Consider the following 17,767-nt stretch of genomic DNA (forward strand, 5'->3'; position numbering starts at 1 on the left):
AGGGTCAACTTTGGGTGTAATAATTTTGAAGGCGAGAGATGATGAGAAGTCTCGGCACAGCTATCAAACAGTCTGGTGAGGAACTAACTAACTAACCAATCAGGGTTAGGGGTAAGTTACAGTCAGTGTTCTTGATTATCATGCATGCCCAAAGCCAGGGGACAAAGGTACAATACAAGAGACTAAAGCTTGGCCCCATGTGAATCACAATTACCAATTCATCAGGACTATGGATGTGTGAGGACCTGACTGAAATAAACATTTATGAGATGTTGAAGGATCTGTCACTGAAATGGTGATATGCCTTATTTAAACGCTCACGGAACTTGTGTAACATCAACATAGTAAGAGAACGAGTGCAAATGTTTGCTTAAACAAAAGAGCAATGTTTGTGCAGTTCTATTGACATATTCTAAAGAGCTACCATCTACCAACAGAGTCAGATGAATCATCTTGGAATAGTAAGTTGACAGACACATCTAACATTTGAGTGTTGGTTTGACACCAATTACAGATTTCCCCTTGGTTACCAATACCAATGAAAATATATAAAAAAAACAACTAAATCTGTCATGGAATTTGTTGATGCATATTCAATGGGCCCCACCTTACAACATCATACACTTTCTTTTTCTAATATATTTGAATTGAATAGTTGAAAGTGCAGAAGAGTAACAGCGCTGTTATACTTCTATTTTATACCCCAGATTGAACACCTCTTTCACAGACACAGACCCACCCAAACCTTGATTCACCTACTATTACAGAATATCAGTCACTCATCTTGTCTTCAAACTAAGGGCCTCTTCACATTACAGTACTTTGACAACTCAAACTAGGTCCAGCAGTGACACTTGTGTAAAGAGAGATCTAAATTCAAATATATCTTTAAAATGTGTCTCCCATGCTAACTCCCGAGGTAGTGTGGAAGACATCTACACCACATGCCCCCCTCTGAATGCTACAGTGTAAAGACAATGGCTCTCCTACACCACATGTCCCTGCAATTATTGCCTTAATTACCTTAGTAGCAGTAGACAGCATTTTTGCTCTGTTAGCCAAATTAAAAATTAAAGGCTTTTATGAATAATGACATTAATCAAGTGTGCAACCCTATGTCAAATCAAATGTTATTTGTCAAATGCGCCGAATACAACAGGTAGAAATACGAATACAACCTTACCGTGAAATGCAGTTCAAGAAATAGAGTTAAGGAAATATTTACTAAATAAACTAAAGTATAAAATGTAATTTAAAGTAACACAAAAAAATTACAATACAGAGGCTATATACAGGGGGTACCGGTATCGAGTCAATGTGCAGGGGTACAGGTTAATCAAAGTAATTTGTACATTTAGGTAGGGGTAAGGTGACTATGCATAAATAATAAACAGTGAGTAGCAGCAGTGTTAAATCAGGGGGTCAATGTATGTAGTCCGGGTGGCCATTTTATTAATTGTTTTATGGCTTGGTGGTAGAAGCTGTTAAGGAGCTTTTTGGACCTAGACTTGGTGCTCCGGTACCGCTTGCCATGCAGTAGCAGAGAGAACAGTCTATGGCTTGGGTGGCTGGAGTCTATGCCCATTTTTTGGGCCTTCCTCTGACACCACCTAGTATATAGGTCATCGATGACAGGAAGCTTTGCCCCCTCTGTAGCGCCTTACGATCGGATGCCGAGCAGTTGCCATACCAGGCGGTGATGCAACCAGTCAGGATGCTCTCGATGGTGCAGCTGTAGAACTTTTTGAGGATCTGGGGACCCATGCTAAATCTTTTCAGTCTCCTGAGGGAGAAAAGTTGTTGTTGTGCCCTCTTCACGACTGTCTTTGTGTGTTTGCACTATGATAGTTTGTTGGTGATATGGACACCAAGGATCTTGAAACTTTCAACCCGCTCCACTACAACCCCATTGATGTGAATTATGTACAAAATGGTTTAGAAAATAAGCTCCTGTATAGTTGGAATTGCTATCCGTTATCGTCTGCAAGCCCTGCCACATACGACAAGCATCGTAGCCGGTGTAATAGGATTCCACCTTCCTCCTATATTGTAATTTTTCATGTTTGATGTTTCGTCAGAGGTCTTAGCGGGATTTCTTGTATGCGTCCATGTCTGTGTTCCATTCATTGTAAGCGGTAGCTCTAACCTTTAGCCCCGTGCGGATGTTGCCTGTCATGCATGGTTTTTGGTTGGGATACATTATCGTCACTGTGGGGTCGACATTGTTTATGCACTTATGAAGCCTGGGACTGTAAACTCCTCAATGTTATCGAATCCCGGAACATATCCCAGCCTGTACTAGCAAAACAGTCTTGTAGCTTCGCGTCTACTTGGTCCGACCACTTCCGTATTGGTACTTCCTGTTTGAGTGTTTGTTTGTAAACAGGAAGCAGGAGAATGGAGTAATGGTAAGATTTGCCAAAGATAGGACTTTGTATGTGTTTCTGTGGGTAGAATAAAAATGGTCTAGAGTTTTAGCGCCCCTAGTGGCGCAGGAGACGTGTCGGTAGATGTGAGGTAGGACGGTTTTAAGTCTCCCTGTGTTAAAGTCACCGCCCACCAGAAACGCCACCTCTGGGTAAGCGGTTTCTTATTTGTTTATGGGCCCATACAGTTTGCTGAGTGCCAGAGTAGTGTTGGCCTTTGGAGGAATGTAGACAGCTGTGATAATTACAGATGAGAACTCTTGGTAGATAAAAAGGTCTGCATCTTACCAGGTGTTAATCCACTTCACTTACTGTAGTTCAATAACCAAAATATATATATTTTCAACCTCAAGGTGTCATCATAGCTGACATCCCATTCTTACTGCAGAAATCTTTGAAATAGTTAAGACTTTTTTGAAAATGTGGTCACATAAAAAACAGATTTTACCATCATCCTGTTACCAAACTTTACATCTGCATTGTTCTTCGAGTAAACGTGTTTTTGTTACATTTTCAGTGAACATTGTTAAAAGTAGTCCTTGTGCATAGAGTTGGATGGTTTGTTTAACTTTACAGGGTTTTAGTTTGGCATACTTTTAAAGTAAACAAATTCTGGTACTGTAGAATTGCCCACTGGCCAAGTACTTACTTTCAGCCCTAAGGAGTTTAACACTTATTCAGACTGAAGAGTGATGGAGCAAAAACCTTGCTCTGCTATTAACATTTTTACTGTAGGAATGTTGGGCTCAAAGAGACAATTCTGTTTAAATTGTCCTGCTTAGAGGGGGGCAACTCTCGGGCGAGGGTCGTGTGCTACCTCCGGAGGTAGCGTTCGAGACGTGAGAAAATTTGCAGCTTCACATTACAGTAATAAAACTAATCTCAGAATTTGTTTAATACCTCTCGAGAATCTCCTTAAATCTCCTGAAATGTTTTAGTCTACTGTATGTGGAGGCTATCCCCCTCTTTTTTAGTCAGAGCTTTTCACTATCCCATACCTTAGACATAGGCCCATGTAGCTTTACCTTCTAATAATTACTTTTATACCCTTGTCTAACTGGATATTTATTGGCTATTCATAAGATTTTTAGTATTTTAATTGAATCATGCCAAAAATGTTGATCAATGCCACATGAGATACAATCACCCACCCAGACTGATGGCTGGAATTCATTTATGAATGAACCCCTGTTAAATTTGGTGCAAAGTAATCAGTTATATAATGTTGTGGGAACCTGAACAATGATTTGGATTTGGAGAGCTTATTGACATTAGTAGAGGAAAAGTTAGTTAATGAAAGCAAGTTATTCATTCTTAAGTTGCTTGCTTAGTAAATGTTACAGGCATCCATTTCCACTACCTGTACATAATAAATACATGTTTTTTGTGTCTTGAGTGCATGATTAAATCTGATCCGTTTAAAAAATTAAATCTGGAGAGAAATGTATTACTGCAGTGACTGCAAAACTTGTGAACGCAAGATAATGTAAAAAATAAAGACCATGGCGAAAACAGCCAGCATTTGGTTTTCAGTGATAATTTAATTATACAAAGGTTCATTCAAACATACAGAAAAAGGGCTTTCAATTCTTTGCTCTGACTTTGTCTCATAAATGTGCTGCTGTAGAACTCTAGCACCAAGTCATCCATTCACCACTCTGACCCCTGAAAACTTCAAAGAAAGAAAAATCTACCACACCAAAAAAAAGCAAACGTATCACTCATTGCATACATGACATCCAATTGTAAATGAAAAGGATAAAAATGGGGATGTGTCCCAAATGGTATTGTACTCTATTCCCTATATAGTAAGGGAACTATAAAAGGGAATTGTGGGGGATTTGAGACGCAACCAGGGAGATTAGAGGGCAGTGTATTCATTTGTTTTTAAGACGAGGAGAAACGTTTGTCATTACCATGCTTCATAAAGTTTCAAGAGCACATGCAATTGATCCAAGATATTTCCCAATGCTGTTACCTAGGCAGATCAACCATGACAAGAGGTGTGGTTCTGGACAATGATACTGCTGTGACATTTTCATAGTACACAGTCATCCCTGGGGGGTAAATGAGTGTGCTGCTGTTTGTTGTCCTACTCCCCCCTATGTAAAGTGAATATTTGAAAAAGGTCATCTCGGTAGCCAGGTTGTCAAAGTCTTCACTAGTTGCAGATGGAAATATAACAAATACAAGATAAAAAGTCATGTAGCCTTCCAGGCATGAAACTGAAGCATAAAGCCAACTGGCCATAGTAAAAGAAGCGTTAGTTAACTACTCAGTGCATAGAGATTAGCCAGTTAGTGCAAGTAACTTAAAAGGTCTTGAACAGTCAAAATCATGTTTTTCATGAAATTGAATGATATTTGGATGAAACCAGATCAAAGTATGATGACCAAAGTATGAAAAATGACTGTTGCTTTTACAATTATAAAGTTTGATCATAAAGTTACTGGTCCGATCCCCCATGTCAAACACTTGGATTCATTATTAAGAGGACATCACTTTAACTCTAATTTTAATACACTAATGGTAACATGATACTGTCTTACCTAATTTAAATAGGTACCACCTTCTAACCAACATCGGCAAAAGTGTGTTTGGAGGGGCTTAGTTTATATAGCTAGATAACTACTCTACTGGTGCCAACATTTTACTGTAGGGTGTCAGCAAATATAATTAAAAGTATACCCTAATCATCTGTGGAAAAGACACATGTTTCCCCATTCATCTGTGTCTGGTGTTACTGGCTAGCTAGGTCTTCACCCAGCATGGAACAAAAGAGGGGGAAGGGTCGTTTAAAACGCCAACGCAGTTGTCAAGCCAACACATCCGTCAGTGCTGCTGTGAACCCCATCACAAGAGACATGCCAAAACAAATATCATTGATGCAATTTCAATGTGGTTCGATTTGCTTTATGTATTACCAAGTTAGCTTGAGATAATTGTATTGCAACGCTGCTCACTGCATCCAAGTCGCTTGACATAGGCATTGAAAATAGCTGTCAGTCAAGGCTAGTTGTCGGTCATGAATAAAAGCACCCTGCCCACTCAGCCTGTCTTTTCAAACTTCCTAGTAGTTAGCCATGAGAGAAAAAGTACTTTTCAGAATAACTGTTCAGAACCCATTCTTCACACATTCTTCACATAGACTCTTGAGGGACTAATGAATTGACTGCTGGTACAAACAAATATTTTAACAAACGAGTTGTTTAACATTTTAATGTCTGAGCAAGAGGAGACTAAATTGTGAATTCAGAATTTTCTCTCAACAGTTTATTCCAAAGCCCAGGATCATTAGCAAAACATTAATCAAGCTGTGCCTTTTTCAAAGCAAATGTATAAGATCTTTGGGCAAAATAAGCAAAGATGCTTCAAAACAACATAGCTCTACATTCTGCAAATACATTCAACTCAAGACAATAAAAGCCAGAAACGTCATGGCTTTGCAACATGTGGACTTTTGCAATCTTACAGAACAAATGAAAACAAATTGAACCTACAGGGTGCTGATACAAATCTACTTTCCATGTATTGACCCTGATATAGAGGATCCTTTGAGTAAATGTTAGTTAATGTTTTTTTTACAGGACTGGGCAACTCCAAATTTGATAAAGACCTCCCTCTAGTGGATGGATATACTGTAGCTCAACTTTCAGAGTAACATAATCAAAGTGAAGCTACAGCAAATAGTGAACAGGAAATGCATGTGAATGAGCTGTTCTTCATTTGATGTTACCAGAAAACATCAACAACAATACATGCATATCAGGCTGCTGAATTTGTGGAATTACTCTCCTGTCCCTGAAAAGTATACACTGTGAAATTAGGATAAAAAAGTAAGAAGAGAACAGATTATATATTTTTAAGTCAGTTTAGGAACTAGAGGATCAGTACGCAAAATAAATGGCTTTTCCTCCCTAGTCTGTCTCTTTCAGGTTGCACAACACACGCAAACACACACACCCACGCAAACAGACACACACTACTCCTTTCATCACAGTAGTCTCAACTGCATTCAGACACGACAACTAAAATCAAAAAATAAAGATCAGAAAAAAAACTTCTCATCGCTTTTAAAAAGACTTGTAGCACTCTCATTTTTAACTTAGCATTCACACATGCATACACTGGATGTGGGATGTTGTTGGTTGAGTCGTATGCTGGGACAGAACAGAGCAGCTATGTCTTCTGGTTTCTGTTTGTTTTGTGGTAAAGTGGAGGTGGGACTTTGCATAAGTGTTTATATGAATCTCAGGATACTCCACCAGCCACAGGTAATCCTCCCTCATTAGTTGATGTGAATCCAGGAACACAGTGCTGCCTGGCTGTGACGATGTTTCCCATGTCTTAGGACTGCCCAAAAGGATAGGGTCCGTGAATACCCTGTGGGGGGAAATAAAGAAACATCTTGTGGATATAGAAAAATATTAATAAATACAAAGTTTTGGTTATACTGATGAACTATAGTATATTAAACATTGAAGTGTATCCCTAAGAAGTTTATTGTTGCTCCATATAGGCCTTACCTGGCTGTAAGTCACTACTGATAAGTTGCTTTGGAGACCGTTTGTTGCTATATTCACAGAGTTTTGTGACAGTCCATTTTGCTCTTGCTGCATTTGGTCCGGGCCACCCTCCCAGGTGTCCGCGGGGTCCTTGAGACCGCTGTCGTCACGGTGACCGTTTTCATTGCTACCCGCGTGTTTCTGTGGAGAGGCGAAGGGGTTGTAGTCTCCCTCCACGTTGCGGGCAGGCTGGGTGTTAAACTCGGCCTGGAAGGAAGACAGCTGCTGCGTCACACCCAGGAGGCCTCCCACCTCCACGCTGAGGATCACCCAGATCATATCTACAGTGGGGAGAGAAGAATGTTAACACTCCACCGGGGAAAAGTTTTTAGAAAACTACACCTAGTAGAAGCATTAGACCTTCAATGTATTCAAGTGATGAAAGCATTGCCTTTGGTGGATTCAACATTAGACTGCGGTAACACGTTACATCAAAGTATACTTTCTAGAGGATGTGAAAAAGGTTTGAGTGGTTTAAACAAATACATTTATAGGTGGTTTATTAAATCGGTGCTAAACAGTTATAACAGTTGACTGCTAAATAAAGTTTCTCACCACCATAGAAGAGTCCTGTGGCTGTGCTCATCCTCCACTGGCCCTGGTACATGCCAGGAGCCGCTGGGCTACGCATCTGCACACTGACATCAGCCATCTCCTGGGGGTCTAATGAGCGCACCATCACCATGTTCACATGACCAAATTGGTCCCCTCCAACATACTTCAGACATACCCCAGGGGGCCATGACTCTGCTCCTGTGAGAGACAAACAAACAAATTACACATGATGAAAATGATAAACCATTACCTCAATTGCCAGCCGCAGTAACGATCAGTAGCTTGTTAGGTTGTGATTTTAGTCACAGCTCCTAAAGGGTCTTTTCACTTCAACCAACCCGTGTTCTGTATCCTCCAAGTCTTAGTGAATGGCGTGTCAGGGGGAACAGACTCCCCCTCACCGATCGTCACATCCCCAACAAAAGACATGCATGGTGCATTGATGTTGGGGCTTTCAAAGTCATAGTAGGCTCCGATGGCTGCTTGTAAGTTCCTATGAGAGACGTAAAAATGGGGGAAAGAAATGGATATCAGTTAGTAGAACACAACTATCCCCGTTTTGGTGCAAAGGGTGGAGGTTGAAAAGAGGGGGAAAATCAAGCAAAAATATCATATTTAAAATAAAGGAAGGCTTGTTTGAAGAAAACTTAACCTGTTACACACATACCCCTATACGGGTTGAAACTGGCAGATTTGGGCACATAAGTGCCTGAATTCAGCCTGGTCTCAGAGACTAGACGTAACATAGTAAACCCTGTACACTAAAAGTATACTGGACAAAAATATAAAATGCAACAATTTCAACGATTTTACTGAGTTACAGTTCATATAAGGAAATCAGTCAATTGAAACAAATTCATTAGGCCTTGATCTATGGATTTCACATGACTGGGAATACAAATATGTATCTTGGTCACAGATAAAAAAATAAAAATAAATAAAAGATCTGAAAATAAAATAACTGATCTGAAAAACAGTTTGTATTTGGTGTGACCACCATTTGCCTCATGCAGCGAGACACATTTCCTTCACATAGAGTTGATCAGGCTGTTGATTGTGGCCTGTGGAATGTTGTCCCACTCCTCTTCAATGGCTAGAAGGCCAACATCCCGGAGTCGCCACTTCACTGTTGACGTCGAGACTGGTGTTTTGCGGGTACTATATAATGAAGCTACCAGTTGAGGACTTTTGAGGCGTCTGTTTCTCAAACTAGACTCCCTAATGTACTTGTCCTCTTGCTCAGTTGTGCACCGGGGCCTCCCACTCCTTTTTCTATTCTGTTTTGAGACAGTTTGCGCTGTTCTGTGAAGGGAGCAGTACACAGTGTTGTATGAGATCTTCAGTTTCTTGGCAATTTCTCGCATGGAATAGCCTTCATATCTCAGAACAAGAATAGACTGATGAGTGTCAGAAGAAAGTTCTTTGTTTCTGTCCATTTTGAGCCTGTAATCGAACCCACAAATGTCGATGCTCCAGATACTCAACTAGTCAAAAGAAGGCCAGTTTTATCGCTTCTTTAAATCAGAACAACAGTTTTCAGTTGTGCTAATTGCAAAAGGGTTTTCTAATGACCAATTAGCCTTTTAAAATGATAAACTTGGATTAGCTAACAACGTGCCATTGAAACACAGGAGTGATGGTTGCTGATAGGCGTACAGAGGCCCACTATGTAGATATTTCCTAAAAAAATACATTTTAAAATAATTCAGCCGTATCCAGCTACAATAGTAATTTACACAACATTAACAATGTCTACACTGCATTTCTAATCAATTTGATGTGTTTTTTTGTCAATTTGAAAGAAAATAACTTATTCTAAAACAAGGACATTTCTAACTGACCCCAAACTTTTGAGCGGTAGTGTACATTGTGCAAATTCACAACATATCTACAACAAATTAATACAAACCATAGGGAACATATATATATATATATATTTAAAAAAATCTAATTTCTTCGCTTCAGGCCCCCTCATACTCGGCTCAAGGCAAAAAACATCTGTCTATTTAAGCAAGGGATATTGGCATTTTTCATAAATTTACACACAATACCCCATAATGACAAAGCAAAAACATGTGTAATTTTTATATATATAAATGTATCCAACCTAAGTGTTTCAACCACTCTACAAATTTCCTGTTAACAAACTAGTTTTGGGAAGTCGGTTAGGACATCTACTTTGTGTATGACACAAGTCACTTTTCCAACAATTGTTGACAGACAGACTATTTCACTGTATCACAATACCAGTGGGTCAGAAGTTTACATACACTAAGTTGACTGTGCCTTTAAACAGCTTGGAAAATTCCAGAAAATGATATCAGAAGCTTTTAAAGCCGTGACAAATGATGTCAATTAGAGGTGTACCTGTGGATGTATTTCAAGGCCTACCTTCAAACGCAGTGCCTCTTTGCTTGACATCATGGGGAAATCAAAAGAAATCAGCCAAGACCTCAGAAAAAAAATTGTAGACCTCCACAAGTCTGGTTCATCCTTGGGAGCAATTTCCAAATGCCTGAAGGTATCACATTTATCTGTACAAAAATAGTACGCAAGTATAAACACCATGGGACCACGCAGCCATCATACCGCTCAGGATGGAGACGTGTTCTGTCTCAAAGAGATTAACGTACTTTGGTGCGAAAAGTGGAAATCAATCCCAGAACAACAGCAAAGAACCCTGCGAAGATGCTGGAGGAAACAGGTACAAAGTATCTATATCCACAGTAAAACGAGCCCTATATCGACATAACCTGAAAGGCCGCTCAGCAAGGAAGAAGCCACTGCTCCAAAACCGGCATAAAAAAGCCAGACTACGGTTTGCAACTGCACATGGGGACAAAGATCCTACTTTTTTGGAGAAATGTCCTTTGGTCTGATGAAACAAAAATAAAATGGTTTGGCCATAATGACCATCGTTATGTTTGGAGGAAAAGAGGGAAGGCTTGCAAGCCGAAGAACACCATCCCAACCGTAAAGCATGGGGGTGGCAGCATCATGTTGTGGGGGGTGCTTTGCTGCAGGAGGGACTTGGTGGACTTCACAAAAAGAATGGCATCATGAGGAAGGAAAATGTTGAGGATATTTTGAAGTAACATCTCAAGACATCAGTCAGGAAGTTAAAGCTTGGTCTCAAATGGATCTTCCAAATGGACAATGACCCCAAGCATACTTCCAAAGTTGTGGCAAATGGCTTAAGGACAACAAAGTTAATGTATTGGAGGGGCCATCACAAAGCCCTGATCTTAATCCCATAGAACATTTTTGGCTAGAACTGAAAAAGTGTGCATGAGCAAGGAGGCCTACAAACCTGACTCAGTTACACCAGCTCTGTCAGGGGGAATGAGCCAAAATTCCCCCAACTTATTGTGGGAAGCTTGTGGAAGGCTACCGAAATGTTTGACCCAAGTTAAACAATTTAAAAGGAAATTAATATGGAAACATCTGACCCACTGGGAATGTGATGAAAGAACTAAAAGCTGAAATAAATAATTCACTCTACTAATATTGACATTTCACCTTCTTAAAAATAAAGTGGTGATCCTAACTGACCTAAAACAGGGAATTTTTACTAGGATTAAATGTCAGGAATTGTGAAAAACTGAGATTAAATGTATTTGGTTAAGGTGTATGTAAACCTCTGAATTCAACTGTGTGTGTGTGTGTGTGTATATATATATATATATAAAAAATACATCATATTTACATAAGTGTTCAGAACCGTTTCTCAGTACTTTGTTGAAGCACCTTTGGTAGCGATTACAGCCGTGTCTTTTTGGGTTTGACGCTACAAGCTTGGCACACCTGTATTTGGAGAGGTTCTCCCATTCTTCTCTGCAGATCCTCTCAAGCTCTGTCAGGTTGGATGGTGAGCGTCGCTGCACAGCTATTTTCAGGTCTGTCCAGATATGTTCGATCGGGTTCAAGTCCGGGCTCTAGCTGGGCCACTCAAGGACATTTAGAGACTTGTCCTGAAGTCACTCTTGCATTGTCTTGGCTGTGTGCTTAGGTTCAATTTCCTGTTGGAAGGTGAACCTTCGCCCCAGTCTGAGGTCCTGAGAGCTCTGGAGCTCTCAGGACCTGTGGGGATCTCTCTGATCTCTTTGCTTTCCCTCAATCCTGACTACTTTCCCAATCCCTACCGCTGAAAAACATCCCCACAACATGATGCAGCCACCACCATGCTTCACCGTAGGGATGGTGCCAGGTTTCATCCAGACGTGACACTTGGCTTTCAGGCCAAATAGTTCAATCTTGTTTCCCATGGTCAGTCCTTTAGGTACCTTTTGGCAAACTCCAAGCGGGCTGTCATGTGCATTTTACTGAGGAGTGGCTTCAGTCTGGACACATACCATAAAGGCTGGTGGAGTGCCTTCGGAAAGTATTCCTACCCATTGACTTTTTCCAAATGTTGTTACAGCCTTATTCTAAAATGGACTAAATATAATTTTTTGAAATCTACACACAATACCCCATTATTACACAGTGAAAACAGGTTTTGAAATGTTTGCTTTTGTATTAAATTAAAACCAGAAATACCTTATTTACATAAGTATTCAGACACTTTGCTATGAGACTCGAAATTGAGCTCAGGTGGATCCTTATTCCATTGGTCATCCTTGATGTTTCTACAACGTGATTGGAGACCACCTGTGGTAAATTCAACTGATTGGACATGATTTGGAAAAGCACACACCTGTCTAGATAAGGTCCTGTAGTTGACAGTCCATGTCAGAGCAAAAACCAAGCCATGAGGTCAAAGGAATTGTCCGTAGAGCTGTGAGACAGGATTGTGTTGAGGCACAAGCTAATGTTTGTTTTAATGAATTTTTATTATATTTTTTACTTTGTGGCTCTGGCTAATTTGAATGTTTCTTGCTCAGTTGGGTTTCCACTAGTTACCACAAATACAAAGTCAAAATTAGCTATATCGTACAAATTCTTGGGGGAAAAAAAACAAAGCTTTTTGGTCTTAATTTAAGGTTAGGGTTAAAAATAAGGTTAGAAGTGTGGTTAAGTTAAAAATCTGATTTTAAGAAGATACATTTTAGAAATAGGCGGGGTTCATGACTTTGCGGTAGCTAGAGTGATGACCGGTTAGTGGCAGCAAGAAATTGTGATATAAAAGGCGAATGCCAATAAGAATGTGGTAAAAATGTGGCTGTTTGAAAGGGGACCATATTTACATTGCCCAATTAGATTGTCTCCCTAGAAAGGCCCAAACCAAGGAAGAAACCAGGCTATGAGGGGTGGCCAGTCCTCTTCTGGCTGTGCCGGGTAGAGATTATAACAGAACATGGCCAAGATGTTCAAATGTTCATAAATGACCAGCAAGGTCAAATAATAATAATCACAGTAGTTGTCGAGGGTGCAACAAGTCAGCACCTCAGGAGTAAATGTCAGTTGGCTTTTCATAGCCGATCATTGAGAGTATCTCTACTGCTCCTGCTGTCTCTAGAGAGTTGAAAACAGCAGGTCTGGGACAGGCAGCACGTCCGGTGAACAGGTCAGGGTTCCATAGTCGCAGGCAGAACAGTTGAAACAGTCATCTTTCCATAGAGAGGTTTTTCTAGGCCAAACCATTCGGACGCTACAGACGATTTTGTGAGAAGACTGATTTCCGTGATGTCTCATGGTCTGACAAACACCACTCTAGCTGTCACCTTTCACGCGACATTGGCAGATGCGGTGGATTGAGACACATCCAATGCAAAAACTGATATATCTAGCTTAAACTGATGGATTTTTAAATGGGGATTGTTTTATTATGCGGGGGCATGGACATCGACTATAGGGGGGTTTTAAAGGACCAATCTTGAGGAACTGGCCAAAAACAGAGTGTGTGGAGATGATTTATGGATAACCTATGCTCCTCATGAAATAAAATGGTTTAAGTCAAGTCAGTAAGTCAAAGGTGCAATCTTGTGCCTTTAATTTAAAATTTCCACTGCCCTGACACACTCTGATACGGACAGGGAGCCAAGCCCACTGAAGCCAAGCTCACTGAAGCCAAGCCCACTGATCCACCACCCCTAAAGGCTTTTACTAACTAACAAGCTGGTCAAGAGGAATTACATTCTCTGAGAAGTTTTTTTAGTCCCTTTCAAAATGTTCCTTGCTCATACAATTTGGCCAGATGTATTTTAGTGGACATTGACCTTTAGAATTATGCATGTTCCTCAGAGCAACACTACAGAAATGCTGCAAGCTGAATGTACAGCAATATACCTACTGTCATATGTGAGTGCAGCAGTTCCACATTTTAGACAGTGCAAATACATAGTCTCAATTCACAATGAATGGGGTTATAACGTTCACAACCATGGAAGATAAACTGTCCAGTAACATTACTAAGGATGAACAACTGCAAAATATGATGTGTATTGTGTACATAGTTGCATTAATAAACAAATTGTGAAACGTTTCCACAGCAGAACACTGCTGTGTGAGGGCAAACCTTCCACCTGCAACATTGCTGCATGTGAAACTTGAACTGCACAGCATGCTGACTGCACCACATGCTGACTGCAGCACGTGCCCATGATCTAAAGGAGGATCTTGGAACCATAGAGATCCTATTCAAGTACTATGTCATAACCCCTCAAAGTTCCAGAATGGTATGAAAATGGAAGCCATTGTGGTGGTCAGGGAGAAATCCAAACCAGTCTAATTGGAATGAATGGCAGTAGAGGCATTGGAGATGCATTTCCTGCTTTACTTACGCAGGAAAATAAAGGCATGTGATAGAGTGTGCAATATAATTATTGTCACCCTAAAATGATTGTATAAACTATTTATAAGTCTAACTTTGACATCTAAAATATATATAGATAGACCATAAATGAAGTAATCCTTAAGGTCCAAGGAAGATATATATTATTTTCAAAGGTAGACTGTCTCTGGCAGAAAACACTCAAATCTAAATGTGAAACGATTCTCAAATGTGATACGGTTCAAGAAACAAAGCCCATTACTTTCATATCACATAAACATAATTTCACAAATGCTAAATATACACTTACAGTTCACGGTCGTAACCGGCTTTATCACAGTTGCAACCAACATTATTTTTCAGGAAAACAGGTTTCTAGTGGCCTTCTGTTACACACAGGTGTTCGGAGCATGTTAGATAATTAGTTATCACAGGTGGTCCCTCTGTCTTCCGTAAACATGCGCTGTAACATGGGGATATGGCCATGTGGGAACACTAACTCTATAAAGTGGTGTATCAATTTAACCTTTTGAAAATTATTTCTTGCTGATATGAAAGGTCCTTATGCTTCCAAATGTTCAGAACAAGCCGTGGCTCTTAACAAAACTCCTCCGTACAGAAGACGTCTTCATCCAATGACTCCTCTAGTGTCTAAGCCTGGGGGAGGGTTCCACTTAACTAACATATGGAATTGTTTTAAGATGGCGACACCAAAGATCATTTTGCCATTTGATTTTGACACCTTAGGTATAAAAAAATAACCTAATTATTTATGAAATACTGAATTTGGCCTTACTGCTATTAGCCCATAGAAATGCATTGAACAACAGATTCATACGTGGAAAAATAGCTAGTCCCAAGAAATATTAAAAAGGAAGTTGTCTGTCCTTTATCTGAAAGATAAGAAAGACCAGGAAACTACTTTAAAAAATGTATACATATTTAACCCGCTTTTTTTTAGGCACTAAACTACCATATATACTTCCATTATTTTTCTTGTATAGGGCTATCTTCAGGCGAGTCTTGTGGGTGTCTTTGAGCAACTGAAATGAACGTCTTCATGAAAAACTCACCTTTCCATAGATGGGTCATAATAGTTTGTAGGCTAAATTATTATGGTGTGTTATCATATTTTGCCTACTCCAATGTGTGTAGAATGCATACTGGCATTTGAAAAAGGGAATCCGGACACACTGTGGGCACGGGGGACATTTAAATGTAGTTGTAGATACATGATACATTTGGAATTCCATGATCAGAACTCTATAATCAGAATACTAAAGCTGCATGAACTGTCAAGTCTAGACACAGCCTTAAATCCACAATATGTAACTTTTTGGGCAACTACCAAATTCACATAAAAAAAGTGGGTTATAGATCTGTCATTCTCATTGAAAGCAAGTCCAAGAAGCGGAAGATCTGTTCCATGTACGCTATTTCTATGCCACCCATTCTTAAGTTTAGTTTTTGGGGGTATTTTACTTTTGGCTTTGAACACCAGTTTCAAACAGCTGAATTTAAAAAAAAAATGTTGGTTATGGAAAAAATATTTCACAGCGGTTTAAATGGTACAATAATTCTCTACATAGTGACTGCTTCTTTTGTTACATATGCTGAAATTTGGCTAACTATTAGCATTTTAGCAACCAGAAAATGGCAGAGCAATTTCTGCATATTACACCTTTAAACTGGCTGGCTAACAAACATGCTGTGCATATAACAATAAGAATTTTATCACAGCACTGGCAGACCATGGCTGATCTATACTCTCCCTAACCACCTGATCTTTTATACTGTCATAATAACAAATCATGCATTGAACCTTATTGTGACCTAGGTCATAATAACAATTATGTTCCTTCTAGTATTCTAATTCTATGCTTGGAACCTTGTTGTGACCCAGGCCGTGGTCTTGTGATGCCTGGACACTTTCATGTGGAAAGAAATGTATTGCTGAAAAAGAAAATCAGAGTGGACAAACGAGCCTCATTGGTTGTATTTGCCTAGCTAGATATGATGACTACTCTTGCTAAAGATGCGTTAATTCAACGTTAACTCAATACCCTCTCCAGACATTATAATTAGTCTGACGGTAACATAGCTGTACAAAATAAAGATATGCAATTTACACGTTCCACAATAACGTTATAGAATGATCGTTAATAGACCCACACCTGTCAATGATTTTTCATTGAAGGAAGGACTATCCTGGCTGTAGCTAATTAGCCAGTTAGCTAGCTAGAAATCCAAATGACAATCCAATTAATTACATTTTACATCTAAGAATAGACGCAAAAAATATTATTTTTTGCTCGTTGAATTGTAAATAAAAAAGAAAATCACAAACAAATTGTTGGCTGACTATCCGTCATACAGCTAACTAACTAGCTCAATCCTCTACCTTGCTATCTAAGTTAGCATTAGCAAACACAGAGAGGCCACAAAAGTCCCCGAGCTCACCAATTGGTCATGTCCAGGAAGAAGGCGCATCCAGCGGGGTTCAGTTGAAACCCAAGCAGTCTCTGAAACTCGGCTATGAGGATGTCTTTATCGGTGGTGCCCATGCAGCTGAATTTCTGCATAAGCTCCGGGTCCAGATCCAATTCCATGCCCTCCATCGCGGATTTCCCTGACAAGGGACAGGGTACCTTTCCTAATTTAGTCCGAGGCCTCAACCTGTCATAAAAAAACTAAACAACAACCCAAATGCGCATGACAGTGACAAATCTACGACTGATGCCGCGTTCAAACCAACAGGGAACTCGGAAATCTCCGAGTTCAGTGCGTTCAAAACAACCGGGAACTCGGGGAAAAAACGAGCTCCGACTGGGATTTTTGTTTATTTAAAACGGTCATCAAACTCGGAATTCCACATCGGGAACTTGGGCCTTTTCTATCGCTCAGACTTTCCGACCTGAAGATCACTGATGTCATGTTTTGACCTCGTATTTTGTCGAATTCCTAATTGTTTTGAACGCGGCATAATGGTGCGTTCAAGACAACTGAGAATTCCGAACAAACAAGACTTCAAATCATGACGTCAGTGATTTTCACGTCGGAAAGTCGAAACTCTACGAAGGTTCCCGAGTTGGAATTCCGAGTTGGATGACCGTTCAAAATATGTTTCCCAGTTGGAGCTCGTTTTTCCCCCAGAGATCCCAGTTACCGTGAACGAATTGAATTTGGAAATCGGATATTTCCGAGTTTCCAGTTGTTTTGATCGCAGCATACGTCAACCCATGGCCAATTCACGAGGGTCGATGTAGCGACATAATCTACCAACTCGGAGGTCACACCTAAAACGGTCAACTATTTGTTTTAGTTTTCGTAATAGATCAATTAATCTGTAATTAAGCTGCAACTATCAAACAACAGGTGGTGAACACAACAGATACACGCTATATTTTGTCATCGAGTCCGCGCTGCGCCAGCTCAGGCCGACCCTCTTGAACTAAACCACGGTTGGCGTTTCAGGTCGCCTACATTGCAGACGTGCTGCGCATTATCAT

The 17,767-nt window shown here is 40.0% G+C and overlaps 1 protein-coding gene across 1 annotated transcript; it reads right to left on the reverse strand.

The window, feature by feature from the left end:
• Positions 1–3,947: 3,947 nt before the first annotated feature.
• LOC112221966 (protein ILRUN) lies at positions 3,948–17,700 on the reverse strand. The gene is made up of 5 exons (XM_024384452.2): positions 16,719–17,700; positions 7,885–8,039; positions 7,547–7,744; positions 6,953–7,272; positions 3,948–6,809 (listed from the first exon to the last, which is right to left on the reverse strand). The coding sequence occupies exons 1-5, from the start codon at positions 16,874–16,876 to the stop codon at positions 6,774–6,776; spliced, it is 867 nt and encodes a 288-aa protein (XP_024240220.1). The 5' UTR covers positions 16,877–17,700; the 3' UTR covers positions 3,948–6,773.
• Positions 17,701–17,767: the final 67 nt, after the last annotated feature.

Source organism: Oncorhynchus tshawytscha, linkage group LG22, assembly GCF_018296145.1.
Source record: "Oncorhynchus tshawytscha isolate Ot180627B linkage group LG22, Otsh_v2.0, whole genome shotgun sequence".
Classification (NCBI taxonomy): domain Eukaryota; kingdom Metazoa; phylum Chordata; class Actinopteri; order Salmoniformes; family Salmonidae; genus Oncorhynchus; species Oncorhynchus tshawytscha.